The sequence below is a fragment of the Bos grunniens genome, chromosome 15, assembly GCF_055505025.1.
Source record: "Bos grunniens cultivar Pamir isolate PY7600 chromosome 15, Bosgru_T2T1.0, whole genome shotgun sequence".
NCBI lineage: Eukaryota > Metazoa > Chordata > Mammalia > Artiodactyla > Bovidae > Bos > Bos grunniens.
The window spans coordinates 18,248,493-18,266,140 of record NC_141179.1 but is presented as its reverse complement, the minus strand read 5'-3'; the positions used below and the strand labels follow the sequence as shown (position 1 = coordinate 18,266,140).

Sequence of the window (17,648 nt, the reverse complement as noted above, 5' to 3'; positions counted from 1 at the left end):
ACCTAAATCAAATCCCTTATGATTATACAGTGGAAGTGAGAAATAGATTTAAGGGCCTAGATCTGATAGATAGAGTGCCTGATGAACTATGGACGGAGCTTCGTGGCACTGTACAGGAGACATGGATCAAGACCATCCCCGTGGAAAAGAAATGTGAAAAAGCAAAATGGCTGTCTGGGGAGGCCTTACAAACAGCTGTGAAAAGAAGAGAAGTGAAAAGCAAAGGAGAAAAGGAAAGATATAAGCATCTGAATGCAGAGTTCCAAAGAATAGCAAGAAGAGATAAGCAAGCCTTCCTCAGCAATCAATGCAAAGAAATAGAGGAAAACAGAATGGGAAAAACTAGACATCTCTTCAAGAAAATTAGAGATACCAAGGGAACATTTCATGCAAAGATGGGCTCAATAAAGGACAGAAATGGTATGGACCTAACAGAAGCAGAAGATATTAAGAAGAGGTGGCAGGAATACACAGAAGAACTGTACAAAAAAGATCTTCACGACCAAGATAATCACAATGGTGTGATGACTCACCTAGAGCCAGACATACTGGAAAGTGAAGTCAAGTGGGCCTTAGAAAGCATCACTACGAACAAAGCTAGTGGAGGTGATGGAATTCCAGTTGAGCTATTTCAAATCCTGAAAGATGATGCTGTGAAAGTGCTGCACTCAATATGCCAGCAAATTTGGAAAACTCAGCAGTGGCCACAGGACTGGAAAAGGTCAGTTTTCATTCCAATCCCAAAGAAAGGCAATGCCAAAGAATGCTCAAACTACCACACAATTGCAGTCATCTCACATGCTAGTAAAGTCATGCTCAAAATTCTCCAAGCCAGGCTTCAGCAATACATGAACCGTGAACTTCCAGATGTACAAGCTGGTTTTAGAAAAGGCAGAGGAACCAGAGAGCAAATTGCCAACATACGCTGGGTCATCAAAAAAGCAAGAGAATTCAATAAAAACATCTATTTCTGCTTTATTGATTATGCCAAAGCCTTTGACTGTGTGGATCACAATAAACTGTGGAAAATTCTGAAAGAGATGGGAATACCAGACCACCTTATCTGCCTCTTGAGAAACCTATATGCAGGTCAGGAAGCAACAGTTAGAACTGGACATGGAACAACAGACTGGTTCCAAATAGGAAAAGGAGTACGTCAAGGCTGTATATTGTCACCCTACTTATTTAACTTCTATGTAGATTACATCATGAGAAACGTTGGACTAGAAGAAGCCCAAGCTGGAATCAACACTGCCAGGAGAAATATCAATAACCTCAGATATGCAGATGACACCACCCTTATGGCAGAAAGTGAAGAGGAACTCAGAAGCCTCTTGATGAAAGTGAAAGTGGAGAGTGAAAAAGTTGGCTTAAAGCTCAACATTCAGAAAACGAAGATCATGGCATCCGGTCCCATCACTTCATGGGACATAGATGGGGAAACAGTGGAAACAGTGGCAGACTTTTTGGGGCGGGGGGGGGGCTCCAAAATCACTGCAGATGGTGACTGCAGCCATGAAATTAAGACACTTACTCCTTGGAAGGAATGTTATGACCAACCTAGATAGCATATTCAAAAGCAGAGACATTACTTTGCCAACAAAGGTTCGTCTAGGCAAGGCTATGGTTTTTCTAGTGGTCATGTATGGATGTGAGAGTTGGACTGGGAAGAAAGCTGAGCACCGAAGAATTGATGCTTTTGAACTGTGGTGTTGGAGAGGACTCTTGAGAGTCCCTGGGACTGCAAGGAGATCCAACCAGTCCATTCTGAAGGAGATCAGCCCTGGGATTTCTTTGGAAGGATTGCTGCTAAAGCTGAAACTCCAGTACTTTGTCCACCTCACGGGAACAGTTGACTCATTGGAAAAGACTCTGATGCTGGGATGGATTGGGGGCAGGAGGAGAAGGGGACGACAGAGGATGAGACGGCTGGATGGCATCACCAACTCAATGGACGTGAGTCTGAGTGAACTCCGGGAGTTGGCGATGGACAGGGAAGCCTGGCATGCCACGATTCATGGGGTCACAAAGAGTCGGACACGACTGAGCGACTGAACTGAACTGAATATGTTGCTCAGGATATTTGTATCTATATTCATCAGAGATACTGGCATGTAGTTTTCTGTTCTTTTAGTGGATTTTTTGCTTGTGGTTATCAGGGTAATGATGTTCTATAAAATTGTTTGGAAGGATTCCTACCTCTTTTATTTGTTGGAAGAATTTGAGGAGAATTAGTATTAATTCCGGAGAAGGCAATGGCATGCCACTCCAGTATTCTTGCCTTGAAAATCCCATGGACGGAGGAGCCTGGTAGGCTGCAGTCCATGGGGTCGCTAAGAGTTGGACACGACTGAGCGACTTCCCTTTCACATTTCACTTTTATGCACTGGAGAAGGAAATGGCAACCCAGTCCAGTGTTCTTGCCTGGAGAATCCCAGGGAAGGGGGAGCTTGGTGGGCTGCCATCTCTGGGGTCACAGAGTCAGACACGACTGAAGCAATTTAGCAGCAGCAGCAGCAGTATTAATTCTTTAAATGCTTGGTTGAATCCATCTGAAGCTATCTGGTCCCAGACTTTTCTTAATTGGAAGGTTTTTGATGACAGATTCAATCTCCTCAGTAGTAATTAGCATATTCAGATTTGCTTTTGTTTCATGCTTCAGTCTTGGTAGGCTATATGGTTCTAGAAATTTTTCTGTCTCCTAGTTTGTGCAGTCTTTTAGTGTATAACTGGTCAGCATACGCTCCTATAATTCATTGTGTGGTACTATTAATAGTTGTAATATCTCATTTGTAATTTTGAGGCTTCTTCATTGTTAGGTCTAGCTAATAATTTGTGTTTTCTTTAAAAAAAAAAAAAAACAGCTCTTCTCTTTTCTATTATCTTTTTAATCTGTGTTTCATTTCTTTCTCATCTGATCATTATCATTCCCTTCCTTCTCCTAACTTTGGGCTTAGTTTGTTCTTTTACTGTGAATTTAGGTTGTTTGTGTGAGATCTTTTTTTTTTTGTTTTGTTTTGTTTTTTAATATTAACAAATACAAGCAGCAGAGAGGGCCAATTGCTCTCTGCTATTCCCTGAGGGGAACCAGAGGACAAAGCTGTTCCTCTGGTCTTCCTCTAACCGCAGGGCCTGCTTAGCTCCTCCTTAGGCAGAGCTGTTATCCAGCCCAACTTCCCTCCTCCCCACTCCCCAGTGTGTGAGATCTTTCTTGATTCTTAATGCAGTATGAACTTCCCTATCAGAACTGCTTTGCTGCATTGTATATTTTTGTGTGTTGCATTTGTTTTCATTTGTGTCAGAATATTTATTTGTTCAGTTTTCTTTGACCCATTGGTTGTTCAGTAGCATGGTTTTTAATCTCCACATATTTGTGGATTTTCCACTTTTCTTATAATTGATTTCTAGTTTCATACCTTTGTGGTCAGAAGAGATGTCTGATGCAATTTCAGTCTCCTTAAATTTATTAAGGGCACTTTTGTGGTGTAACATATGCTCTGTCCTGGAGAGTGATCCATAGGCACTTGAGAAGAACATGTATTCTGCTGCCCTTGGATAGAATGTTCTAATGTATCTAAGTCCGCCTGGTCTATCATTTAAATTCAGTCTTTCCTTATTGATTTTTCAATCTGGATGAAATATCCATTATTGAGTGGGATGTTGAGGTCCTCTATTATTGCATTACCATCTATTCCTTCCTTAGGTCTGTTTTTTTGTTTTTTTCTCCCACCAGCACCACACAGCTCGCAGGATCTCAGTTCTTCAACCAGAGATTGAACTCAGGCCCCAGCAGTGAAGCACCAAGGCTTGGGATTTCCCTGGAGGTCCACTGCTTAAGAATCTGCCTTGCAATGCAGGGGATGCAAGTTCAACCCCTGGCCAGGGAACTAAATCCCACATGCCACAGAGCAACTAAGCCTGTGCACCACAGCTAGAGAGCCCATGCACTCAACAGAACATCCTGCATGCCACAAATAAGAGCCCAGGCAACCAAATAACTAAAACTTTTTAAAAAGCACCAAGTTTTTTTTTTTTTTAAAGCACCGAGTGTTTCTAACCACTAGACCACCAAGGAATTCCCTTTGGTCTGTTAATATATGCTTTATAGATTTAGGTGCTCCTATGTTAGATGAACCCACTCCAGTGTTCTTGCCTGGAGAATCCCAGGGACGGGGGAGCCTAGTGGGCTGCCATCTATGGGGTCGCACAGAGTCGGACACCACTGAAGTGACTTAGCAGCAGCAGTAGCAGCATGTTAGATGAATAAATATTTACAATTGTTTTTTTTCTTGTTGGCCTGACTCCTTAATCGTGACCTTTATAGATTATTACATTCTGTGTCTTATTTTGTCCAATATAAATATAGCTACCTTGCTTTCTTTTGGTTTCCATTCATGAGATCTCTTTTTCCATTCCTTCAACTTTCAGTCTGTGTATGTCTTTAAAGCCTAAGTGAATCTCGTGTAGGCAGCATATAATTAGGTCTTATTTTTGGCTGTGCTCAGTCTTAGTTGCCTTGTGCAGGCTTTCTCTAGTTATGGCAAGCAGGACTCCTCTTGGTTGCAGTGCATGGGCTCCTCACCGTGGGGGTGTCTGTTGTGGAGCCTGGGCTCTAGGCATGTGGGCTTCAGTAGTTGTAGCATGTGGGCCCTGAGCTCAGTAGTTGTGACACATGGCCTTAGTTGCGTGTGGAAATCTTCCCAGACCAGGGACCAAACTCATGTCCTCTGCATTGGCAGGCAGACTCCTATCCACTGCACCATCAAGCCAGTCCAGTTCTTCTTTTTTTTTCCCCAGTCTGTCTTTTGAGAATGTAGTTCATTTAAAGTTCATGGATGGATAGATAGAGACTTATTGCCATTTTGTTCATTATTCTCTGGCTGCATTGTAATTCCTTTGTTCCTTCATGTCTTGCTCTCTTCCTTTTTGATGTTTTTTTTTTTTTTTGGTAGGGGTGTGCTTAGATTCCTTTATCTTTTGTGTATCTAGTATAGGTGTTTGCTTTGTGGTTACCAGAAGGCTTATATAAACCATCTCATATTTATAACAGTATATTTTAAGCTATAACAACTTCAAATACTTAATTTCTACACTCCTCCCTCCATTTTATGTTTTTGATGTCACAATTTACATATTTTAACCCTGTGTATAACATTAAAAAATCTAAGCTATGGTTATTTTTAATATCCTTTTGTCTTTAGCCTTCATACTAGAGTTATAAGGACTTAGCTGCCACCATTACAACAGTAGTGTATTCAGAATTTAACTATATATTTATCAGTGAGACATACTTTCAAAGGTTTCTTTGTTACTAATTAGCATCCTTTGATTCAGGTGGATGAAGTCCCTTTTAACATTTTTGTAAAGCTACTCCAGTGGTAATGAACTCCTCCAGCTGTTGCTTGTCTGGGAAATTATCTCCTTCAATTCTGAAGGACAGCTTTGCTAGGTAATGTATTCTTGATTGCCAGTTATTTATTTATTTTTTTTAATCTTTCCGTCCTTTTGAATGTATCAAATCACACCCCTCTGGACTATAAAATTTCTGCTGATAGTCTTATGGGGGCTCCTTTGAACATAACAAGTATTTTCGTGCTGCTTTTAAGATTCTCTCCTTTAACATTTCACAATTATAATGTGTTTCAATGTGGAGCTGTTTAGATTTATCTTTTGGGGATTACTCTGTGCTTCCTAAATTTTGGTATCTGTTTCTTTCATCAGGTTAGGAAAACTGTCAGTGATATTTCTTTGACTAAGCTTTCTGCGCCCTTCTCTTTTTCTTCTACTTCTGGAACCCCCTATAATGCATATATTTGTTCACTTGATGGTGTCACATAAGTCCTTTAAGGTGTTTTTACTCATTTTTTTTCTTTTGTTCTTCTGATTGGATGAATTTTCATTGCCTTGAGTTCACTGATCCTTTCCTCTACTTGTCTGCTGCTGAATTCCTCTCCTGAGTTTTCCATTTCAGTTATTGTATTCTTCAGCTCTGTGATTCCTGTTTGGTACTTTCTTATAGTTTCTACCTTTTTAAAAAAATTCTCACATTGTTTAAACATTGTTCTCCTGATCTCAGTAAGCATCTTTATGACCATTATTTTTAATTATTTATTAAATAAATCACTTATCTCTGTTTCATTAAGGTCTGTTTCTGGAGTTTTATCTCATTCTTTTGTTTGAAACATATCCTCATTTTTCATTTTCATTGACTCTTTATGTTGGCTTCGGTATCTTAGATAAAAGAGCTACTCTCTCAGTCTTGACAGAGTGATCTTGTATAAGGGAATCTTATACATCAGCTTGGCCAGATCTTCTTCATGTCTTAAACTTTTGTGATTTTCAATGCTGCCCTCTTTGTTCTTAGTGGCTCGCAGTAGTTCAGAATGTGTAAGACCTGTCGTCATCCTAAAGAGGAAGACTGCAGTTAGTCTTTGGATGCAAGCTGACTGAAAGCTGTACTGGTAGGCAGCAACAGCGGAAGTAGTAAGGGCTCTCCTACAGAGAAATCAGGGTGATGGGCTTTCTTGCATGTTCCCTCTACACTGAGCCCAGGTATATACCCTTGTGAGGTGTGGGCAGGGCTGCTATACCCATTAATAACTGATTCTTTGCTACAGTTCCATGGCATCTATAAGCATAAAACCTGCTGGCTATTTGAGCCAGGTGATCCAGGGGCCTCTCCCTTCCATAGCAGCTACAGAAGTTGAGGCAGCAGACATGTGTATAAGCTCCTTTTAGTGAGATACTGGCAATGTGCAGTGGGTAGACAACTCATTGGAACAGTCCCTGACACTGGGAAAGACTGAGGACAGAAGAAGAGGGCATCAGAGGATGAGCTGGCTGGACGGCATCACCAATGAACATGAACTTGGGTAAACACCAGGAGATAGTGAGGGACAGGGAGGCCTGGCGTGCTGCAGACCATGGGGTCGCGAAGAGTCAGGCACCACTGGGTGACTGAACAACAAGTGGGCTAAAGGGCTTCCCTGATGGCTCAGATGGTGAAGAATCTGCCTGCAATGCAGGAGACTCAGGTTCAATCCCTGGATCAGGGAATGGCTACCCACTCCAGTATTATTGCCTGGAGAATTCCAATAACAGAAGAACACAGTGGGCTACAGTCCATGGGGGTCACAAAGAGTTGGACACAATTGAGTAACAGTAACTTGAGTGGGCTTAAGTGAGAAGGTATAGATGGTATCTGCTGGCTTCCCCAGTCTCCAGGGAGGGTCCCAATCAGCTCCTAAATGCATGCTAAATTCTCGTGTCATCCTTCATAAGAGCCAATTCTTCTGTGACCATCTTCGGTTTCTCCATAACTTCATTTTGAGTAATTGTCCTTATACAGAATAGTTCTTGTCCTATTTTAACACTTTCTGCATTGATGTCTAATAATTTATGATATATGCCAGTCTTCTCTTACTTACTGGGTTTTTCAGCTTTTATCTTCCATAGTAATTTAAAATGTGGAACTCCTTTTTTCATTCCACTGGCATTTGGATTTAGCATATTTATGTTTTTTACCCCTACCTTCCCTTGCTCTTTACTCAGTCCTTAATCATTTTTTAAAAATTTAACTTTCATATTCCAAAATTCATGATTACTCTCTCCACGTGCTGGTATAAAACTGGCATTTTTGAAGGCAACAGCAGAGTACTATATTTTCTAAGCTGCTGCATGCCTTGATACTCCTTCTAGCATCTTCATCACTCTTATTCCATTAAAAATATGTAGACGTTGTTCACTTGTCTTCTGATAGTTAATATAATAGAAACAAGGAGTAAGCCTTCCAATTTTTCTACCTAGATGTCCGAAGAATATTTTTACTACGTTTCCCCAGAACATTAACATTTCTGTTAATTTTGTTAATGAAGTTGTTCTTGTTGTTCAGTCACTAAGTCATATTTGACTCTTTGTTACCCCAATGACTGCAGCACACCAGGCTCCCCTGTCCTTCACTGTCTCCCAGAGTTTGCCCAGATTCATATCCACTGAGTCAGTGATGCTATCTAACTATCTCTTCCTCTGCCAATCCCTTCTCCTTTGGCCTTCAATCTTTCCAATCATCAGGGTCTTTTCCAAAGAGTCGGCTCTTTGCATCAAGTGGCCAAAGTATTACAGCTTCAGCCTCAACATCAGCCCTTCCAATGAACATTCAGGTTGATTTCCTTTAGGATTGACTGGTTTGATCTCTTTAGTGAAGACACCTTAATGGAACAAAGCCTTTTAAATCTGCCCAATTAGTAAAAATCTTAAGTTTTTATCTTATATTAATTACTGCTTTAGAGTGCCACTTATTTTTCTTTTTAATAAATACCATTTACTTGTTGGTCCTTTATTTTTATTTTTCTTTCATTTTCTTTTCCCCCAGATTTAAGAGAGTTTTGCAGGTGTTTTCCAGATGACTGACTTTTGGATTCAATGTTAATTATGATTATCTTCAGTGAAGTATTCTATATTTGTTTTTTTCCCCCATGTATTTTACCTAGTTCCTGTTATAGTTAGGACAGATACTTATTTGAAAGTACTGAGGAGACAAACATAGTGAATTAAGAACTTGAGCTCTGGAGTAAGACTGCTTGGAACTGAATCCATCTAAGCTACTTACCAGGTAGTTGACCTGAGGAATTCCATTTTACCACTCATGCCTCAATTTCATTATTTATATAGGAGGGATAACAATGGTACCTACCCTATTGAATTTTTGTAAAGATTAAGGGAGTGAATACAAATAAGGCCTCTAGGTCAGTACTTAGCACACAATGATGTACAAAAGGGAGCTAGCTGTAACGACTACAAAGAAATTTTTGAAAGCAGCCTGTCATAGTCCTAGGAACAATTTTTTTCCATATGTTATCTTTTTGTTCCTTCAAAGATAAGGAGTCACTGTGAATTACTTGCCATGAGAGATCTGTAATACCACATTTCTGTCCCCTCAATCATCCACTATTGTCAGTATGAACTTGGACAGAAGCTTTCCCTTCTCTGAACTACAGCTGAGGTCGGTGTGCATAGACCCTGCCTACAATGTGTTTTTTTTTTTTTTCTAGATAAGATGCAACACAGGATACTTATGCTGCATTTTTTTTTTCTGCTTAAGAACAGGCATTGTAGCATCCTGAATATGACAATCTCTTCTCTTCATAAATCCATTCCGTTGAGCAATTTAGTTTCCACCTTCTTTCCCACTCTCTGTGCTGCTGTAGTAATGAAAATAAAATCCCTAACCTCACCCCCAACAAATTCTGAATGATGAGCTTATGAGAAATTGCACCCACTTCAGACCTGAGTGCATGGGTTCCTCTTATTTCTAGCAACACTACACACAATGTCTTTGGCTTCTTGACTAATAACATAAGACATCCCTAGTTTGCACAGAATAATTACTCTCACTTTGAAGAGTCTATTAAATCTAAATTAGTGACAGGTAATATTCACTTAATCTTTAACAATCTTCAGAAATATAAATTAAGATTTATTCTCTAACATGGAAGCTTCTACTTATAAGTCACTAACATAATCAATCATGCACAATGGTATTTCAAACAATATAGCTTTATAACAAAAATCTGTTCAACATTATCAAAAATGTAAAGAAGAAAAAACTTCTATAATCTCAAAAGGTTTTGGGATTTGATCTTTTTACTTATTTTTTAAAAAGAGTTGAAAATAATCAAAATTTAAATAAATTGTTTCAATACAGGCAGACTCGATTATTCTGACAGAAGTCACCCTGATTATAGCAGGCCTTTCTAGCTACATAGGGTTGTCGCCTTAGACAACAGAAGTCGTCTACAGCTTTTGGATCAGCATGGCAGAAGCACCTCCTCCTCCGTTGCAAATACTGGCAAGACCATATTCTCCTTGCTTCAATGCATGAGCCAAATGGACGACAATTCTGGCTCCAGACATCCTAGGATTAAGAAAGCATTTTGGTACTTTAATGGTTTATAGACTGTGTGAATAACCAAATTAGCCATGACTTATAGCTGAATTTAACTACTTTAACTTGGGAGACTTGTTTCAAGAATGGTTACAGCTTTTTTTTTTTTTTGCCACTCTGAGCAGCATGTGGGAGCTTGGTTTCCCAATCAGGGATTGAGCCCTACCCATGGCAGTGGAAGTGCAGAGTCTTAAACAGTGGACAGCCAGGGAAGCCCCACAAAAGCCCAAACATAATCTTCAATCTTAAATTATCTTCTTCAGCATAAAACAACATTAGTTTTCAAGCAACAGGTGTGACAGATCTCTGTGTTCAGAGGGGATCCTATCAGAAATGGTATTTGGCTTATGAAGGATGAGAAGGAAGAAAAAACGGTAAACCAAGAGCAACAGGCATTATCACGAAGCAGTTTAAATTTAGAGAGAAACACAAAGATAGCCATTAACCTAGCTTTCTTTTTCTTTATGATTTTACCTACCCAATTGGATGTCCAAGAGAAACAGCTCCTCCGTTGATATTCACTTTTTGGGGATCCATCTCTAGCATTTTAATGTTTGCTAGTACGACCACACTAAAGGCTTCATTTACTTCCCACATAGTAATATCTTCTTTTTTCAAACCTGCATCTTTAAGAACCTGAATTTGAAAAAAATAAAGATTATGTTCAGATAATTAAGTCAAAACCTACTTTATCTTCTCAAAATTCTGCAATTTTCGTTTGTGTCTCCCTTGCTCCCAGCAGTAGAAGTGTGGAATCTGACCACTGGATCACCAGGAAATTCCTTAATTTCTCATCTTTATTTGCATTGTCATATTTCTATTTTGAAAAGAGAAAACAATTTTCTTAACCATTCCATCGATCTTGAACATTCCATGGAAAAGAACACATAGTCTTTATTTGGGGGTACATACTTGACATGTACTCTTAAGATCTACTTTACTGATTATATGTTCCTTAGTTCTAGGTTCTTTATCTGTCAGAGAGGTGTATTGTGTGTGTGTGTGTGTGTGTGTGTGTGTATGCTCAGTCACTCAGTCGTGTCCAACTCTGCGAACCCATGAACTGTAGCCCACCAGACTCCTCTGTCCATGGGATTCTCCAGGCAGGAAAGCTGGAGTGTGTTGCCATTTCCTACTCCAGGGGATCTTCCCAACCCAGGGACCAAACCTATGACTCTTGTGTCTCCTGAACTGGCAGGAGGATTTTTTACCACTGTACCACCTGTGAAGCCCTTACCTGTCAAAAGAGTTCCATTAATCTCTAATAATTTTTCATTGCATCCCCTAGAGTTTCTGCCTTATAAAAGGTTCCATTGGGTTATGTGGGGCACAGTTATTCAGAGCTATTGTGTCTTCATTGTGAATGATTTATTTAAAATCTTATTATGATTTCTTGTTCTGATAGTTCCTCAGCTATTGCAGATGTTATCTTTATGCTTTTATCTTTATAAAATATTGCTAGAGCCCTTTATCTTTAGAACTTTTTTGTTCTGAGCAACAAAAAAATTAACATGAAACTTTCCCTCCTCCTTGCTTTATTCTAACAGCAGGCTCAGGTAGTTTTCAAAGCTGTAGAGCTCAAACAGCTTCCCCTAGTTTCAACAACATGAGATAAAACAGGTACCTAAGTGCAGCCACTTTTTTCACTCTCAGAATCTAGCTGAGAACTATTTATCACCCCTCCTTTCCAGTGTGATGCATTCACTTTCAGAAGCTGTGTAACTGTGTGGTTTTCTGAGGTCTGCCACCTCTGGACAGAGCGTCATCACTCCCTGTTGTTCCTTATCCTTTGCTATCCTATTCCCCTCTGGTGTTTTTTTCTCTTTAAATCTGGATGTTACCCCCAGAAGTTCTCTCTCAGGGTGTGGCCTTCTACTTCTGAAAAGGAATATTTGCTGCAGTCTTCTGAAATCCCTTAACCCCTAAACCAAAAAAACACTCTTGTCTTTTCATGTGACCCCTTAGCAACTTCCCACAAAGACTCAAACTGACAATTTGGAGTAGAGTTCTTGCTATCTGTAGTTTTACTCTAACACCAGCTACCAGCAGTTCCCCTCTTAGAAGACTGCTCCTTCTAAATAATGAGTATCTGCTTTGAATTCTAGAACCCTGGACTCTCAACGTTCCCCTTTCTCTGCCATACCAACTTCCCACTTTGTGGTTACCATTCTTGGTGTGTGAGTTCAGCATAAGGAATTCAATTATATAGTTTTTATCTGCTCCACTGAAGACATAGTTTGTGTGTTGCTCTTTTACTTTTGTTGTTATCCTTGTTGCTTTCATTGTTTTCTTCAGGAGAAGTGAGATTTGAAACTAAGCTACTGCTATGCTTTGGCAGATGAATAACACTTAAAATCTAAAACATGCAACCTTGGTATAAGCAAAAGCAGAAATTGGCAGAATGAGATATGATCTATTATTTTGTTCTCACCTTAGGAACAGCATATGCAGGCGCAAGTGGAAAATCAATAGGTTCTACAGCAGCATCAGCAAATGCTTTATATATATACAAAAAAAGGTCATTAAAATCTTTTTTACAAGTACCCAAAGCTATATCTAACAACTTATATAAATGCAAAGATTCAAGTTTCCTAACCTTTTAAAATATTTAAATTTGTTTGTGCCTTTTCTAAGATTCTGTACTTTATAAAATTATACCAATCATCTAAGCCATTGATTTTCACACACAGGAAGTTAAGAGGGAATTGCCTCCCAGGACACTGGCATTATCTAGAGATACTTTTGGTTCTTGCAACAGGTGGAATGCCACTTATTGTAGTATCTAGTGGGCAGAAGATGCTGCCAACTAGATGCTGTTAAAAATCCTACAATGCATAGAACAGGCCCAAAACACAATTATTTGTTTTGCTGAGGTTAAGAAACCATGATCTAAACAAAACGGTATCTGTTTAACTCCTTATGAAGAAGGCAAGGCAGACTTTACAGCTACAAATATGCTTAAAGAGACTGAGGAAATGCTGAGACCACATAGTTAATAATAAATGCCAGTACTATTACATTTTTCATACTCCTAAGCTCATATTCTTTTTATTTTAACTGACAATGCCAGAGGAAAACATGTACCTTGTACTCTCCCACACATCATCCAGAAGAAAAAGATTTTTGAAAACTTTCTCTTATATAAATTAAATCATAACAAAAATATTAAAGGAGATTCTATCTCAATTAAAATGTGTACTAAATTATGTCAAAAAGTAAGACTTACAGATAAAAATCTGTAAGCCAACTTCTATGTATTACTGAGAAAGAATCTCAATATCAAGAAGAGTTTACAGGGGTTTAAGAATAAACAAGGTCAGAACATTTTCTACCTGCTATTCTTGCCAGTGGTTTAACATTGAGCCTCTTAGCTGCATCTGCAGTCATCAGAACCACAGCAGCTGCTCCATCATTCAGTGTGCTGGCATTGGCAGCTGTTACTGTACCTGAAAGTATCAATGAGCATGACATCAGAACATTCTTTCACACTGAATTCACTTGGGTCAATTTAACAAATTCCTACAGAATACTGACTGGGTTGCTGGATGCATGAAGATATGGATGGAGATAAGTCCTGCCCTCAGGAAACATACATAACTAAACGTGTAAGTGTACATAACACAGTGCAAGTAAGTATGTCTTTTTATGTTAGTTTTTTGTATTTATTCAAAGCTAGCTCAAAATGCATACATAACGGCACTGGATGCTGCTGCTAAGTCACTTCAGTCGTGTCTGACTCTGCGCGACCCAGTGGACGGCAGCTCAGCAGGCTCCCCCGTCCCTGGGATTCTCCAGGCAAGAACACTGGAGTGGGTTGCCATTTCCTTCTCCAATGCATGAAAGTGAAAAGTGAAAGGGAAGTCGCTCAGTCGTGTCCGACTCTGAGCAACCCCATGGACTGCAGCCTTCCAGGCTCCTCCATCCATGGGATTTTCCAGGCAAGAGTACTGGAGTGGGGTGCCATTGCCTTGATTCTGGTTTATAATTCATCAAAGATAAGGACCACTTCATGTTTTTCCTAACTCTACATCTTCCCTTATCCACAAAAGAGCAGACACTCATCCCATTTTGCAAATCAGTGTCAAAATCAGATATTTCTTCTTCTCTACAATCACTTGAAGTTAAATGAATACTAAAAATCACTAAGCTATACATTTTAAACAGGAGAATTTTATGGTATACAAATTATATGTCAATTAACCTGTCTCCTTATAAATACCAATGAAGATACTACTATAGACTGCTGCCAAAATTATAAAAATATACTTTGGCAATATAAATTTTTTTTAGCCAAGCCATGAGACTTGTGGGATCTTAGTTTCTGACCAGGGACTGAACCCATGTCCCCAGCAGTGGAAGCACAGAGTCCTAACTACTGTACTGACAGAAAATTCCTTATAATATAAACTTGTGAGAAAATTCGTTACAATATTAAAAAAAAAACAACAAACACTGATCCACTCCTATAGCTTGCATTGAGAAACTCAGTCAGAAAAGGGGAAAAAAGTTACTTCAGATTATTATCACAGCTATATACAGCCAATTTTAAAAGCAGAAGTGACCTTTTCTCCTCGAAGGATTTAGAACCCTGGGACCCCATTTAGATAAACATTCAACATTTATTTATTGAGGACTAGAGATAACAACAGTAAAAAAAGAGCTATCAGCTTAGTTCTCCAGAGGCTTATAGACACTTAACATAATATGTAAACTTGACTTTCATATCACAAAAAAACTTTCAAGATGAAATGCAAATGAAAAACTGAATTATACAGTCATCTACAATCTGTTCCAGAGGCTATATATAAATATTAAAAGTATTAACTGTATATAAAATAGATAACTAATAACCTACTGTATAGCACAAGAACCTCTACTTAATACTCTGTAATGACTTAAATGGGAATAGAATCTAAAAATGAATATATATATATATATATATATATAAACTGATTCACTTTGTTGTACAGCAAAAACTACTACGACACTGTAAATCAACTATACTCCAATAAAAAATAATTTTTAAAAACTTCAAACACACATACACAAAAACAAAGTATTAATTATTAAACAATTTAAAATATACCTTGGATAAATAAATGTTTTGTTAATTTCATTTGAGCCTGATACACTGAAAATGTTAAATAACATCAAGGTGTTTTCTAGAATTACTTTTTAAAAATCCTTAGGCAAAAAAAAAAGAAAAAAGAAAAAAAATCCTTAGGCAGTTCTACAACTAGATATGGTATACTGTCACTTTTTTTTTCATATGCTTCATTTCTTAATACTAACCATTTTCTCTTTGGAAAACTGTCTTCAGCTTTGGAATTTTGCTAAAATCAACACGTTTATATTCTTCATCTTCTTTCACCACTACATCTGGTTTACCTAAAACAAAAATCTTTTAAATTAAGTCATCTTTGCAGTAAAGACAATAATGACCTGCTCAGTAAGAAACGGTGCAAAAGGTGCCTGATAGTCTCTGCTTCCCTTTGTGCGCCCACATACCTTATACCATCCCAAGTAAATTCCACTCAAGAATCTACCATCTGTAATTTGTTAGTATCTTCAAGAAGAGTTTATTAAGTAGCTTGATGCAATTTAAATCTTCTATTCAGCCACATCCCACTGTCTTCTCTCTTGAGCTCATTCTCTATCACAGACATTCTTCTAAGCCCACGGGAAGACGTCCAATGTAGACGCAGGCTGGGTAAGTTTGGTTAAGTTTGGGTCTTCCATCATTCTCATCACAGTAATTATGTCTAGAATGGAAATGTAACCTAAACCAAGTTAATGTGTCTATACTGTGGATGTATTCTGCTGCAGTTGGTGAGAAAGTATCTTTCCTCTGTGACTGAGAGCCCTACAGATGGACTCTGGAGATGGAGGCAGCAGTGGAGGAAGCTGAGAGCACAAAAGCAGCACTGAGAAGCCAAGACAGCATGTCCTAATGGTGCTGCCCATTCTCTTCCAATCCCTGAAGTTCCCAGTGCTGACTGGTTGCTGCCATACATCTTTCAGTTCTGGGACAAACACCCAACTAGCCTTCTAGTAAATACCCCCTTTTTACTTCATGTGTTCAACAGTCTATCAGTTATATTAGAAAGAGTTCTAATAAATATATTTCTCAAAAAAATATGCATAGTGGAATTTGCAATTGAGTTGGAATCAGATATTAAATTGGGTTTAATTATCTCTGAACTAGCAACATTTCCCTTTACTAATTTAGCAGCAGCAGTGTCAGTGTTTTCAGTTGAAATTTAAAAAGTACCAATTTAAAACTTAAACATAAAAAGTTTAGCAACAACAACAACAAAAAAAAAAGTTTAGCAACATGTAAAGTCTATTAAAAATTAAAATCTATTTTGGAACATAATCCTTCAACCTTTTACTGTAATTGTGACAGGAACAACTTCATTTCCAAATCTTCCAGCTTCCCATGCTGCTTTACTTCTGGTATAGGAATTAAGAGCATAAGTATCCTGTTCCTCTCGTGTAATATTCAGCTTCTTTGCGGTATTTTCAGCACAGTTGCCCTGATAAAGTTGGAATTTTTAAAGAATCTAAGTAACTCTGCAAAACTTATAAAACATTTGCTTTTTATAACATAAAACAGTGGTTAGCAGTTAAATTTAGTTCTTAAAATATACTTCTTTCTGTACTCAGTAACTCTCTCACTCACATCTCAGCTACTTGAATTAGCCCAGAAGTTGCTATTTTGAGGAGAAATAATTAAATAGTTATGGTATCCATTATTAGAAGTCAGAAAATGCACTATGTCAGTGTGGGGCAATTTATTAAAACATTGAGCCAAACTGATATAATAAGCATAGAAAAACATTTTCCTAAAATGAATGGCTAAATCAACATATTTATATCCTTCAGTTTCTGAAAACAAAAACAAAAACATTTTTTAACCAAGCAGTATTATGTATAGATGGCATTTCTCCACTAAAAAGCAATAATTACCATATGAATTTTATTGTAGACATCAGTTAGTCCATCTTTTACAATCAAATCTTCAAGCTTTACCCCACCATATGGTGTTGCTCCTCTGTTCATTACATAGGGGACATTGGACATGCTCTCCATGCCACCTGCCACCATCACGTCCTGCTCAGCAACACACAAAAACCCAGGGTTAATTCAAATGGTACCACTGACTTTTGAACACCATAGTTAGGAACATCAACCCTCCACACTTGATAATCTGGGTGCAACTTCACAGTTGGCCCTTCTTATCCACAGTTCTAGATCCACAGACTCAACTGCAGTACGTATTTATTGAAAAAAAAATTGTGCATTAAGTGGACCCAGACACTTCAAATCTACGTTCATGGATCAACTGTAGTTGCAAATCCATTATACCCTTTACACAGCAACAAGGATTCTACATGAACTTTATGAAACATTGCTATACAGTCAATATAAGAAGTACCCTCTTGATTCTGGTAAAAGGAAATGGTCTGAAATGTGTAATGATAATTAAGATCAGAATCAGACAGTAATAAGAATCTTTAATGTAAAACCATCTTCTGAAATTCTTCTAAATCCTTCATTTCACTGACACTGCCAAAAATATAATCTCAGTTCTCAGAAATAATCCTACTTCCTTGATTGTGATCCTCCTCATCAACTCTTTCCAAACAGCTATAATAACTTTCTAACTTGGTCATCTGACAGAAAGCCTTTCCTTGCATCCAAG

The 17,648-nt window shown here is 38.3% G+C and overlaps 1 protein-coding gene across 4 annotated transcripts in view; it reads right to left on the bottom strand.

The window, feature by feature from the left end:
• Positions 1 to 9,624: 9,624 nt before the first annotated feature.
• ACAT1 (acetyl-CoA acetyltransferase 1) overlaps positions 9,625 to 17,648 on the bottom strand; it is a 29,032-nt gene continuing 21,008 nt past the window's right edge. For 2 of the 4 annotated variants that reach the window (XM_086339079.1, XM_086339080.1), the window contains 7 exons: positions 16,913 to 17,056; positions 16,329 to 16,479; positions 15,236 to 15,331; positions 13,276 to 13,389; positions 12,375 to 12,439; positions 10,422 to 10,579; positions 9,625 to 9,913 (listed from right to left, as the gene is read on the bottom strand). In XM_086339079.1, coding sequence (XP_086195205.1) covers positions 9,793 to 9,913; positions 10,422 to 10,579; positions 12,375 to 12,439; positions 13,276 to 13,389; positions 15,236 to 15,331; positions 16,329 to 16,479; positions 16,913 to 17,056 — 849 coding nt within the window. In that variant the 3' untranslated portion in view covers positions 9,625 to 9,792. The remainder of the gene's footprint in view (positions 9,914 to 10,421; positions 10,580 to 12,374; positions 12,440 to 13,275; positions 13,390 to 15,235; positions 15,332 to 16,328; positions 16,480 to 16,912; positions 17,057 to 17,648) is intronic. The other 2 variants (XR_015141809.1, XR_015141810.1) reach the window with 1 other exon arrangement.